The sequence below is a fragment of the Gossypium hirsutum genome, chromosome A03 (genome assembly GCF_007990345.1).
Source record: "Gossypium hirsutum isolate 1008001.06 chromosome A03, Gossypium_hirsutum_v2.1, whole genome shotgun sequence".
NCBI lineage: Eukaryota > Viridiplantae > Streptophyta > Magnoliopsida > Malvales > Malvaceae > Gossypium > Gossypium hirsutum.
The window spans coordinates 70163582-70176535 of NC_053426.1; the positions used below are offsets into that span (position 1 = coordinate 70163582).

Sequence of the window (12954 nt, forward strand, 5' to 3'; positions counted from 1 at the left end):
ATAGACTTGTATGATCATGGGTAACATTCGGCCTAAGCATGATGTGTGCAAATTTGGCATGTTTTGTGTTTTGTGCAATTTGGACTAAATTGTAAAAAGTGTAAAATGTCAAGGGAAAAATGGTAATTTGCCCATTTATGTGTTTTTGGACTAAATTGAATGAAATTATGTTTGAATGAGTTTGATTTTAATATGTTTAGATCAAGAACCAAAGAAATTGGATTTGGATCGGGGGGAAACCAAAGTTGTTGAATAATCATTCAGTTTCGATTATCATTGTCTGAGGTAAGTTTATAAGCAAATAGATGTTGTAAATTTTAAATAAATACGAGTTATATATGCTGAAATGAATTATGTGAAAGTATATATGTGGAAGCCGAATGTGTATATGCTTGGGAGCTATGTTTACGAACTCGATTAGACCGAGATACGATGTCCGAGAGTCTCGTACAAGCCTTAGGAATAGTTAGGATACATATGTCATGGCATAGGATTTTCGAAATGTGATTACATGTAAGACCACATCTGGGACGTTGGCATCGATATGTGATTATGTGTAAGACCACGTCTGGGACGTTGGCATCGATATGTGATTACGTGTAAGACCACGTCTGGGACGTTGGCATCGATATGTGATTACGTGTAAGACCACATCTGGGACGTTGGCATCGATATGTGATTATGTGTAAGATCGCGTCTGGAATGTTGGCATCGATATGCGATTACGAGTAATACCATGTTTAATACGTTGGCATCAATATGTGATTTCGATATGTGTGTGCGAGTAAGACCACGTTTAATACGTTGGCATCGATAGGTGATTCTGATATGTGTGTGCAAGTAAGACCACGTTTAATACGTTGGCATTGATATGTGTGTGTGAGTAAGACCATGCTTAATATGTTGGCATCGATAGGTGATTCTGATATGTTTTTACGAGAAAAACCCTGTCTGGGACCTTGACATCGATATGTAATTACATGTAAGACCACGTTTGGGACATTGGCATTGTACAATATGTTCGACTATCTGAGTATCATATTTAATTTCAAATGATTCAATGGGAAATGTTAAGTAAAGACCGAATGCAAAATTGAATTAAAAGGTATAGGTATGTGTTAGCTAATGTATTGAAATTAAGGTAAGTTTTGGTATTTGAAGTGATGATATGAATCATGTTATAAAGTTGGTTCCATGTATATTGAATGCAAATCTATATTCGGTAAAATGATATAAGTATGTGATATTAAAGTGTGAAACATGTGTATACATATATGAATGTGTATATATATTCATCTATATGATGATATTATGACCTTGGAAGTAAATGATAACTTTGATAATGGATATATATGTATTTCGGCCAAGTTAAAGTTGATACATGAATGTATATGTTGTATATGAATTTGCAAGTTTGAGATTAAATGTGATTATGATAGCATGAATTGGTTTGGTTAAATTGAATTGATTATGTCATTGAGATGTTTATTTGCTTATGACTTACTAAGCTGTGATAGCTTACTGTGTGTGTATGTTTGGTTCTATTTTATAGATTTTGGATGCTAGTTACAGGCTTGGGGATCGTCAGTAAAGTCTATCACACTATCATCTATTTATCGGTATTTTTAAAAGATAAATTTCAAACCTATGGCATGTATAGGCTATACTACTTTTCGGATATGTTTGAAGTGTTGTATATAATATGCCATGCGAAAATGGCTAATTTGATATATAAGTATTTGCTATCTTGATCATGGTTCTTGTGTGTGCTAAGTTTGGTTTGTATGCTATGCTCAAATGATGATTTTATTTGGTTTGGTTGAATCGGCTATGATATATATATATAAGTATGAATTATGCTTGATATGTTACCTATTGTTTAATGATTCGGCTATGTCTTGTATTTGATAGTTATGATTTAATTTGGTTGATGAGTGTATTCAGCTAAATGTTGAATTTAGGTAATGAAATTATTGAATTGATGATTCAGCAATGTTATGTATATATATGTGTGTGTAAAACATGTTTTATTTAGTTTTGCCATGTATTTTGGTAACAAGGTGATTCGGTTGTGGCATGTGATAAAAGTGAGTTCAATATGCTTTCATTAAGTGAAGATTTATATGAATTATGTTAGTAAATTAATCATGATTCGGCACTTATATATATATAAGCATATGATGTGTTGGTTTGGTATATATTTATATGTGCTTATCCAAACATGTAATCATTGAATTGGTATTGATTATGAACTTTTTTATTTTGCAAGATAAGTGATATTAACATGTTTAGATTCAGTTTTGGTATTTTAAAGTTGTAACACCCCAAACCCGGCCCAGATGTTATGGCCAGATCCGACGTGTCACATTGAAGTTTTTAAGAAAACCAATGCCTCTTTCAACGTCCTTCTTAGTGTTTTAAAAGATAGTCTTTGCTAAGTTAATAAAGTGAATGGAAGCTGTGCACCAGGTAGGTATCCGAAACAGAGGAGGTGAGCCATGAAGGCTGCTTAAGTACCAATGCTCTTGATTGGATCCAATCCTAGACATGCCCACAACAATTGCCACACTTTGGTGCTAGGTTAGTTTTGAAAAAACTGAGTTGTAATTCATTTAAGTCAATATTTTTGATAAACCGATTAATTGTATCGTTGCGTTTATTTTGAAAACAATTATCATTTTGGAAATGCGCCCTAGGTCTAACTCATATTGTTATCAGAAAAAATATAGGGTATAAAATAAAATAATCCCAGAAAAATAATTAAATGGCCTTATTACAACCCAAAACCAAATAATAATATTAATAAGATAAAACTTATAAAGAAATAAATCGGCAACTTATTGCAATTTAAAGAACCAGAAACAGTAGTGTGGCCATCTCCGAGTCCCTCGCAGCTCCAAACCATCTAGGCTTAGGGATTACCTGCACAGTTAGAAATGGGGTGAGTTTACGAAAACTCAGTGTGTAATCCCAATAACAAACAAACAATGAAAACACAGTGTCAGTACAATCTGGGCCAAAGCCCTATTTAGTCTTGGCATATACTGGGCCGAAGCCTTTTCATAAATCATATCACTGGGCCGAAGCCTTATCATAAATCATATCACTGGGCCGAAGCCTTATCATAAATCATATCACTGGGCCGAAGCCTTTTCATAAATCATATCATTGGGCTGAAGCCTTTACTGTAAACGGTATGGCCCTTAGGCCCATTTCAATATCACATGTAATGTCAATGGATATATGCAAGCCCATTTGGGGAGACTACTCGACTCACCATCCGCTACTCTCCACCCGTACCAACCAACACACCATGTGGGGAATGATTCAACCCACCCAACCAACACACCACTGGCAGCATAGCTGCTTTATCATATATCTGAAGGCCTAGCCTCTTTTAATAACTAGGGCAAAACCCTTTTGATAAGCTGGGGCAAAGCCCTTTTCGGTAAACTGGGGCAAAGCCCTTTTCGGTAAACTGGGGCATAGCCCTTTTAGCACTTCCTCCATTTATAAAACCCAACCTATGCAACATGTCATGTATGCAGAATGTCATGCCCATATTTGAATCAAACAATCACAGTCAAGTCATTCATTTCACCAACATATATTCACAATCAAATCCGTCAACCACACAATCCAAGTCAGTCACTTGCCCACAAGGGCAAAACAGTCATTTTTCACATTATAAGGGTAATTTCGTAATTTTACCAAATATCAAGGTTTTCCATGTTCATCAACAATTATCAATATTTTCGAGTGTTTAAACAATGATCTTTAACCCACTTTATCAAACTCGGGCTTTTGGGCCCAAAACCTCTAATGGGCCCTACGAATGCCAATTTAGCCCATTAAGCCCACATAATCCAAATTTTACAACAGTACTAACCGTGTTAAAATGCAACTTTTCCAGATTCCATTTTCTATCAATTTTACCCAAATGGGCCCAAAGCCCATTGGGCCCAATTTCAGCCCATTGAGGCCCAACTTACCATCGTGCACAAAATTGAGTTCTTACCTGTTCCATCGATCCAAACACTAATCTTATCATATTTATCGCATCTATACCCAAACGCAACATTACAAGTTCCTGAAATACCAGTATTTGAGCATTTCGACTTCTCAGCAAATATTAATCTAAGCTATTACAAGGGTTAGTACACACCTGTTACGGGTTAAAGTTGAAACGTTTCCAAAATCAATCGCCTACGATAACCACCACCTGTCACTCAAACTTAACTAATCCAATATCAATATATGTAAATCCTAAGCACATCAGTCATACAGAACATAAGGGCATATTCGTCATTTTACCATACAGGGGTATTATGGTCACTTTACCCTACAGGGGCTTTATAGTCTTTTTACCTAATAAGGGTATTTTAGTCATTTCACCCTACAAGGGTGTTTTGGTAAATCTACAAACCAAGGGTATTTCAGTAATTTTATAAACCAATGGTATTTCTATAATTTTTAGAAAGTCAAGGGTATTTCTATAATTTTGTAAATTAGGGGTATTTTGGTAATTTTACAAATTGAGGGTATTTCGGTAATTTCACAAACTAGTGGTATTTTGGTAATTTTACAAACTAGGGGTATTTTGGTAATTTTACAAACCAGGGGTATTTTAGTAATTTTACAGACTAGGGTATTTTGGTAATTTTACTAATCAAGGGTATTTTGATAATTTTACAAGTCGAGGGTATTTCAATAATTGGTAAACTGAAGTATTCTAAACATGGATAACAATACTAATGGCCCTAAAGCCCATTCTCGGCCCAAATGGGCCCACACGCTCGTGTGGCCCTTTTATCCCAAATCTAGCCACAAATATTAGATTCACCTAGCCTAGCCCAATATTTACTACACAATCAAACAACTTATCCAATTGGGCCCGTAGGCCCATTAGGCCCACATGACACCTTTCGGCCCATCGCGGCCCAAAGTAGCCATCCTACAGCTAGAGTAGTAAGAAATACACACCTGATAGGTGACTGGAGTTAATCCACGCTCCGAGCACTCTTAGCCGACGCCCAACCCAAACGAGCACACCATACAACGAAAGGGATCAACCAAGAAAGGTACCTCTACTCTCCTCATGGTTCTCTCTATTTAAAGCCAGCTTCGCATCCCCTCTTATGTTAGCTTCCCGATGTGGGATCCTTCCAACATCAGAGTTTAAATTCAACACCAACTCTTGCTGCCCCCTGTTAGCAAAATAAATGCTCCTTGCTTGCCATGGGATTCGAACCCATGCCTCCTCTCAGATGCTCCACACACTACTTGCCACTAAGCCACAAGGCTTTTTTGTGTCATATTTTATCCCCAATTACTTATAAGGTTTAAAGGCCAAAGTCCAGGTTCCCTTTAAAAAAACCAAAATAAATTGCAAGAGCCAAGGCTTGAACCCAGGCTCCCATACAACCTTAATGACGCCACAACCACTAGACTACAAGCTTCCTTATGTCATTTATTTAACACAATAATTTAAAAGCCCTCATCCAAGCATCCAGGTTTTTTTTCCCTCTTAATACCAAAATTTTTGCTAAAGCCCAAGTTTGAACCCAAGATTTCTCTAACACTTCTCAGGGCCATTAACCACCAAAGCGAACATTTAATTGTGTTATTTCATTGCACAATTAAATACCTATATACAACCTCCTTACAGACCCGCACTCAAGGCCCAATACTTCTAGGCCCAATTTCGGGGTGTTACAAAAGTATTAAACAAGTGTTTGCTATGTTATATATATATTTGTGATGTGTTTGATGTGAAATGAAAATTATGGTTAATATATGGATTTGATTCTATGTAAGATTACATGCACGTAATGTGATTGAGTAAAGTTGAAAGTGGACATTAAAATAAACATAAGTAATAAGCATGATTACATTCAGCTAAGGCTTTGTAAAATGACCAAATGAATAGTATTTAAGTTATAAGGAATCGTGATTGTTTTTATGCAAAATAGGTGAGTGTGAATGGTTATATGTACTTTGATGGTTAGACCATTTGGTGTTCTTTTAATATATGTCTAAATTGGTACAGGACCTTTCAGTCTTGCGCAATCTACTTAGATGAACTTATAAGTAGACTTGTTTATGATTTAGCCATTTGAAACCATATATATATAGTAATGTACTTATGCCATGAATGATTTGGTTAAATTTATTATATCCTTATTGTGTCGAATAAAGTTTTTCCAAAAATGATATGTACTTAAATATGTTTACTTTATATAATTCATGTTTGTAATAATTGATTGAATTATTTAATATATTTGATATGCGCATATGCCATGTAGTAAAATGATATATTTGGCACTATTTGCTTATGAATTTTATAACTGGATATATGTTTGAAAAATGTTATTATATGATTCGTAAAGAATTTAAATTAGTTATATATGTTAAAATTTGATTGTTTTAAGAGTTTGAGCAAGTGTACGCATACGATTGTTCGAAATTTGTGTCTTGTCCAGTAATACCTCGTAACCCTAATCCGGTGACAGATATGGGTTAGGGGTGTTACAGTATCTCTATAACTCGCTCGGATTGACCATCCGTCTGTGGGTGAAATGCGGTACTAAAATGTAACTTTGTACCCAGTGCATCTTGCAGTTTCTTCCAAAACCTCGATGTGAACTTCGAATCTCTATTTGAAACAATAGAAATAGGTACTCTGTGTAATCTCACAACCTCAGAGATATACAACTCAGCTAACTTTTCAAGCGAATAGTCCATTCGTACCAAAATAAAATAAGCCGATTCTGTCAATCTGTCAACTATAACCCAGATCGCATCTTTCTTTCTCGGAGATAGGGGCAATCCCCACACAAAATCCATAGTCACTATATCCCATTTCCACTTGGGAATCATAGTCAACTGCAATAAACCAGACGGTACCTGATGCTCAGCTTTAACTTGCTGACAAATCAAACATTTAGAAATGAACTCTGAGATATCCCGTTTCATGTCATGTCACCAATAAAGTTGTTTCAAGTCATTATACATTTTTGTGCTTCCCGGATGAATAGATAAACGACTACTATGTGCTTCATTCAAAATCATTTGAATCAACTCTGAATTTCTTGGAACACATATTCGGCCTTTGAATCTTAAACAATCATCAGTTTCAACTTGAAATTCTGAATCAGGGTTCGAATCACATTGGGCTCGTTTTGCTAACATCTCATTATCAACTTTCTGAGCTTCACAAATCTATTGTAAAAATAATGGTCTTGCTTTCATCTCGGCCACAATCGAACCATCATTACACAAGGCTATTTGAGTGTTCATCGCACGTAAAGAAAATAGGTATTTTTGGCTCAAAGCATCAGCAATGACATTAGCCTTTCCCGAATGATAATCAATCACTAACTTGTAATCTTTTAGTAATTCAAGCCACCTCCGTTGTAGCAAATTTAGATCTTTTTGAGTCATCAAATATTTCAAACTCTTGTGATCGGTATAGATGTGGTATTTCTCACCAAATAAGTAGTGACGCCAAATTTTCAATGCGAACACAATAACTGCTAACTCTAAATCATGCGTCGAGTAATTCTTTTCATGCGATTTCAACTGTCTCGAGGCATAAGCTATGACTTTGCCTTCCTGCATCAAAGCGCAGTCCATACCATTCAACGATGCATCACTATAGATCACAAATTCTTTAGCCGGTTCTGGCTGTACAAAACACTAGAGCTTCAGTCAAAAGAACTTTCAACTGATCAAAACTTTTCTGACATTTCTTTGACCATTCAAACTTTACATCTTTCTGAAGCAATCTCATCAATAGATTCGTAACCATCGAAAAGCCTTTCACAAATCGTTTATAATAGCCAGCGAGTCTGATGCGATCATAGCTCAGAAAATCATTATGAAATCCATTGAGCTACCATGAGGACCTATAACTCAATCACGAGCTAAGAAATTTCAAGAAGCGTTAGCAAGCTATGTGGATCGAGGTTGGGGAGAGCAAGAAGCCGAATCCAATAGCCATGCATGGAATAGCTTAATTGGCGTCACCTGTAATTTATTGCAAGTTGAACTTGAATTTTAATAAATTCATCTAATTTTAATAAATGAATTGTTGGACTTTATTCAACTGATCTTAGTTTATTTTAGTTTAATTAATAGAGTTTTTGTTGAACTTCATTTAATAAGTGTTGCTCATAATTAATCTAGTTACTAGGATTATTTATGGATGCATGGTTTAAGTTTAATTAATTATGCTTCTATTAATTTAACTAGTTGTTGGAATAATTGTTGCATAGGTTTTAGCCATTTATCTAAGTTAAGTGTTTAATGATTGCATGTTCAATAGGTGTTTAAATGTGTTTAATAAGTTCAATTTAATGTGTCTAAATGCAGGTAACTCTTCAGCTCATAATCGTTACAATTCAAGGTTGTTACACATTCAATAAAGTGGCTTTTCAAGTCATTTTCGGTTACAAACAAGGAGGTTGTTACAAATAAGGTTTTATACATCATTTAAGGAGCTTTAAGGAGCATTATATCATCCTTTTATTTCAGCAGCAACCTCTTCATCTACTAGCCATTTTTCCTACTTCAAAAATTAACTCAAAGCATTCAAAATGCCTTTAAGGAGCTGGTGTCTATTCGGCTTGCCAATGGACAATTCAAGAGTCATTTTTCAAGCATTTACGGTCATTCATTCAGCTGAATTGAAGAGAATTCAAGAGTGGACTTACTTGATTCAAGAATTTCAAAAGACTTGAACTTTATTTCAGTCTTTAATTATCACATTAATATAAATTCTTGTGACTATTCATCTAGCATATTCTAGCACTATAAATAGGAGAAATCAGTCTTTGTAAAGGAACCTTTGATGAATTTGATGATATCTTCTTACTTTGTGAGTGTTCAACTCCCATTGTTCTCCAAAGACTTGATATCAAGCAACCCTTGTGGCGTCAACTTTATTTATCTTTTTTAGAACTTATTACTTGTATCCAAGTGTGGTGTTCACCATACCGAGGTTCCTATCTTTGTAGATAGCGGGTTGAGGTTTACTATTAAACGATCCTTACCATTTTTCCATCACCCTTTCAGCCTAATTGCTTTCTAAGTTTCAAGTCAGCACGAATCTATTGTTTTGGTTCACTCTTAAGCTTTAGCCTACCACCTATCATTGTTTCCCTACCCTTTTGAAACCTTTTCTTTTAGCTTATTCTTTAACCATTTGTAAGCCTATTTTTACAAAATGTTCATCTTACCCAATTTAAACGATCGGGCAACAACACGACTCGTGAAATCCATATCCGAGTTCGTATCAGAGTCCCAGGAAACTACGGACTTCAGATACATTTCTTAAAGGCTTCCAATCTATAATCGTAGATATCTTACTCGGGTCAACTCGAATACCCAATGCTGACACAATATGCCCCAGAAAACCAACCTCGCGTAACCAGAATTCACATTTACTGAACTTTGCATATAATTGTTTATCACGCAGAGTCTGTAATACAATTCTCAAATGCTCGGCATGCTTAGTTTCATCTCGTGAATATATCAATATGTCATTAATAAATACAACAACAAATTGAGTACGGTCTGAAAATTTGGTTCATTAAATCCATAAAGACAACAGGTGCATTCGTTAGTCCAAAACGCATAACTAAGAATTCATAGTGACCATACCTCGTTCTGAAAGCTATCTTTGGCACATCAGAGTCTCTAGCTCTCAACTGGTAATAACTCGATCTCAAATCTATCTTTGAAAACACTGTAGCCCCTTTTAGTTGATCAAACAAATCATCAATCTGTGGTAGAGGGTATTTATTCTTGATTGTCACTTTGTTAAGCTGACAGTAGTCAATACAAATTCTCATCGTGCCATCTTTCTTTTTCACAAACAACACAGGAGCACCCCAAGGCGAAAAACTCGGTAGTACAAATCCTCTGTCAGTCAACTCTTGCAACTAAGATTTCAATTCTTTTAACTCTGTTGGAGCCATTCTGTACAGAGATATCAATATAGGAGTCATTCCCGGCACTAATTCAATACCAAATTCAACTTCTCGAATAGGTGGTAATCCCGACAATTCTTCAGGAAATACATCCGGATACTCACACACAACTGGCACTTTTTCGATCTTCTTTTCAGTCACCTTCATATCAAACACATAAGAAAAATAAGCTTCGCAACCCTTTCTCACATATTTCTGAGCTAACATCGATGAAATCACTGCTGGTAAGCCATTCAAATCATCTGACTCAATCTGGATAATTTCATTATTCTGACATCTCAAATCAATCATTTTCTTTTACAGTTTACTATAGCATCATGTAACGTTAGCCAATCCATACCCAGAATTATGTCAAATTCATCAAATGGCAACAACATCAAATCAGCCAAAAAATAGAAACCCCGAATCATCAATGGACAGTTCTTGCACACTTTATCAACCAAGAAACACTTGCCTAAGAGGTTCGATACTCTAATCACAAATTCAGTAGACTGTACAAGAAAAGTCTTACTGGATACTAAATTCACACATATATACGAATAAGTTGATCCTAGATCTATTAATGCAATAACTTTAGTATCATAAAGAGTGAAAGCACCGGTAACAACATCTGGAGATGACACTTCTTTGCGAGCACGAATAGCGTAGGCTCGTGCATTTGCTCTGACCTCTGACCTCTGACCTCTGACCTCATAGTAGAATCTTTAATCGTTCTCTGGCTACCACTAACATTTCTTGTGTTTCTGGGTGGTCTACCTCTAGCTACAATGTTACTCGACCTCATGTTTTGTATTGTATCTTGCTCAGTCAACTCAGGACAGTTACGAATGAAATGATCTAATGATCCAGATTTAAAACAGGCTCGATCATTCAATCTACAATCACCAATATTCCATTTTTCACAATGTCTACACTCGGGTTGGTTTTGTCTGACACAGCCAACACTAGCAATAGATGTAGCTTGAGCTTTAGAACTCACAGGTTGCTTTTCATGATCTCTGATTAAATGTCCCACAGATGCATTAGAACGATTAAATGAGTCTCAAAATTTCTTCAATGTAGACTGATAAGATATACTAGTTGATCTCTTTCGCGAATCTTTTGCTTCAAAATCAGCTTTTCTCTTTTCTTTGCTAAGATCTTCAGCTTTAGAGGTTCTTTCAACCAAAATGACGAATTCTTTCAATTCAAGAATCCTGACTAACAATTTTATATCCTTGTTCAGTCCATCAACGAACCTTTTACACATGATCTCCTCAGTAGAAACATATTCTCGAGCATACTTGCTTAAACGTACAAATTCTTTTTCGTACTCAATAACGGTCATCCAGCCTTGTTTCAATTCTAGAAACACTTTATGCTTCTTATCGAGGAATCGCTAACTTATGTACTTCTTTCGAAACTAGGATTGAAAGAACTCCCAAGTAACCCATTCTCTAGGAACCACGGATATCAATAGTTTCCACCAGTGATACGTATTATATCTAAGTAAAGATACCACACATTTGATACATTCTTCAGGAGTACAAGACAATCCTTCGAATACTCGAATCGTGTTCTCAAGCCAGAACTTAGCCCTCTCAGCAGCATCATCAACGGTAGCCCGAAACTCCTCAGCCTCATGTGTATGAATCTTATCCACTGGCGGCTTGTTCAACCGTGTCAAATCTATAACTTGAGGAGTAGCAGGTTTTTTTGATGAACATGTGGGGGCAGAGGTTGTTGAGCAGCCGGATTCGTTCGAACGAACTCCGTGAACCGCTCACTCATCATCTGGAAGAAGGCTTGCTTAGCCTCTCCCCTTTAACTAATTGAAATCAGCCTAGAATCGGCCAGTACTACCCCTTGAGCAGGAGCAGGCGCATTAGTTTTCACATCATCAGCTATTGCTCGTTCGGGACCCATTGCTATACGAAAACACAATTTAAACTGTCAGGAATCATCACACTATCGCAGTTCATACATATGGCATGTATAACTAGACTCTCATATGCTACGTTAGTCTTAAAATCGACTAAATTGTAGCTCTGATACCAATAAAATGTAACACTCTTAACCCATATCCATCTCTGGAATAGGGTTACGAGGCATTATCGATCAATCACAACATAAATCATTCATTTTCATATAAAAATCAATCTTATATAATTACAATGTCCCTTATAAGGATCTACGAGACCTTAAAACATGCTTAGAAAAGGTTCGGGAGTGAACCGATAACATTTGAAAACTTTGGGAAACTTAGAAAATTTTCATGCAATTAAGGGTCACACGCCCGTGTGAACAAGCCGTGTGTCTCACACGGTCACCAGACACGCCGATGTCTCAGACTGTGTGAAAATAGGGCATACATACTAACTTGCACCACACAGCCGGAGACACACCCGTATGCCATCGCCTTGGGAAAACTGGAGAGGTTACTGACTTGGGTCACACGGCCGACCAAACGCTTATGTGCCAGCCCGTGTGTCACACAAGGCCAGTAGACACGTCCGTGTGTCTAGGCCGTGTCAAACCTATAGGGTATGCTACCTTAATTCGAAGGGTTACCCCAGGGGACACACGACTGTGTAGTATGATCGTTTATTGCAGACGGCCGAGACACATGCCCGTGTCTCTATACGTGTGGACAAAAATAAGCTATTTGCAAAGCCAATTTGCCGCCCTTTTGTCATGCACCCCTAGCAACCAAAATGGTATCATTTCAATACATTCATAGGCAGCCCAAAACATACCAATTTGTATACCATTCATGCTATTTTATCTTCAACCATTTCACTACTCAATTCATAACTAAAACATGTCACATTAATGTGTCATAATCAACATATTTCACCTAACTTCCACATGCATAATCTTACCATCTTTTCATCTATTTCATACTTTAAGACATATCATTTCATCATCAACAAGCCAATCCACAACGTGCCATTTTCCAAACAATAATACACAAATTGAAAAT

General features: G+C 36.4%; 1 protein-coding gene across 1 annotated transcript in view; it reads right to left on the bottom strand.

Moving 5' to 3' along the window:
- LOC121218188 (uncharacterized) overlaps nt 1-11897 on the bottom strand; it is a 29504-nt gene extending 17607 nt beyond the window's left edge. The window contains exons 1-2 of the mRNA XM_041094995.1: nt 11835-11897; nt 11505-11640 (exon numbers count right to left, since the gene is read on the bottom strand). Coding sequence (XP_040950929.1) covers nt 11505-11640; nt 11835-11897 — 199 coding nt within the window. The remainder of the gene's footprint in view (nt 1-11504; nt 11641-11834) is intronic.
- Between the last annotated feature and the right edge of the window lie 1057 nt (nt 11898-12954).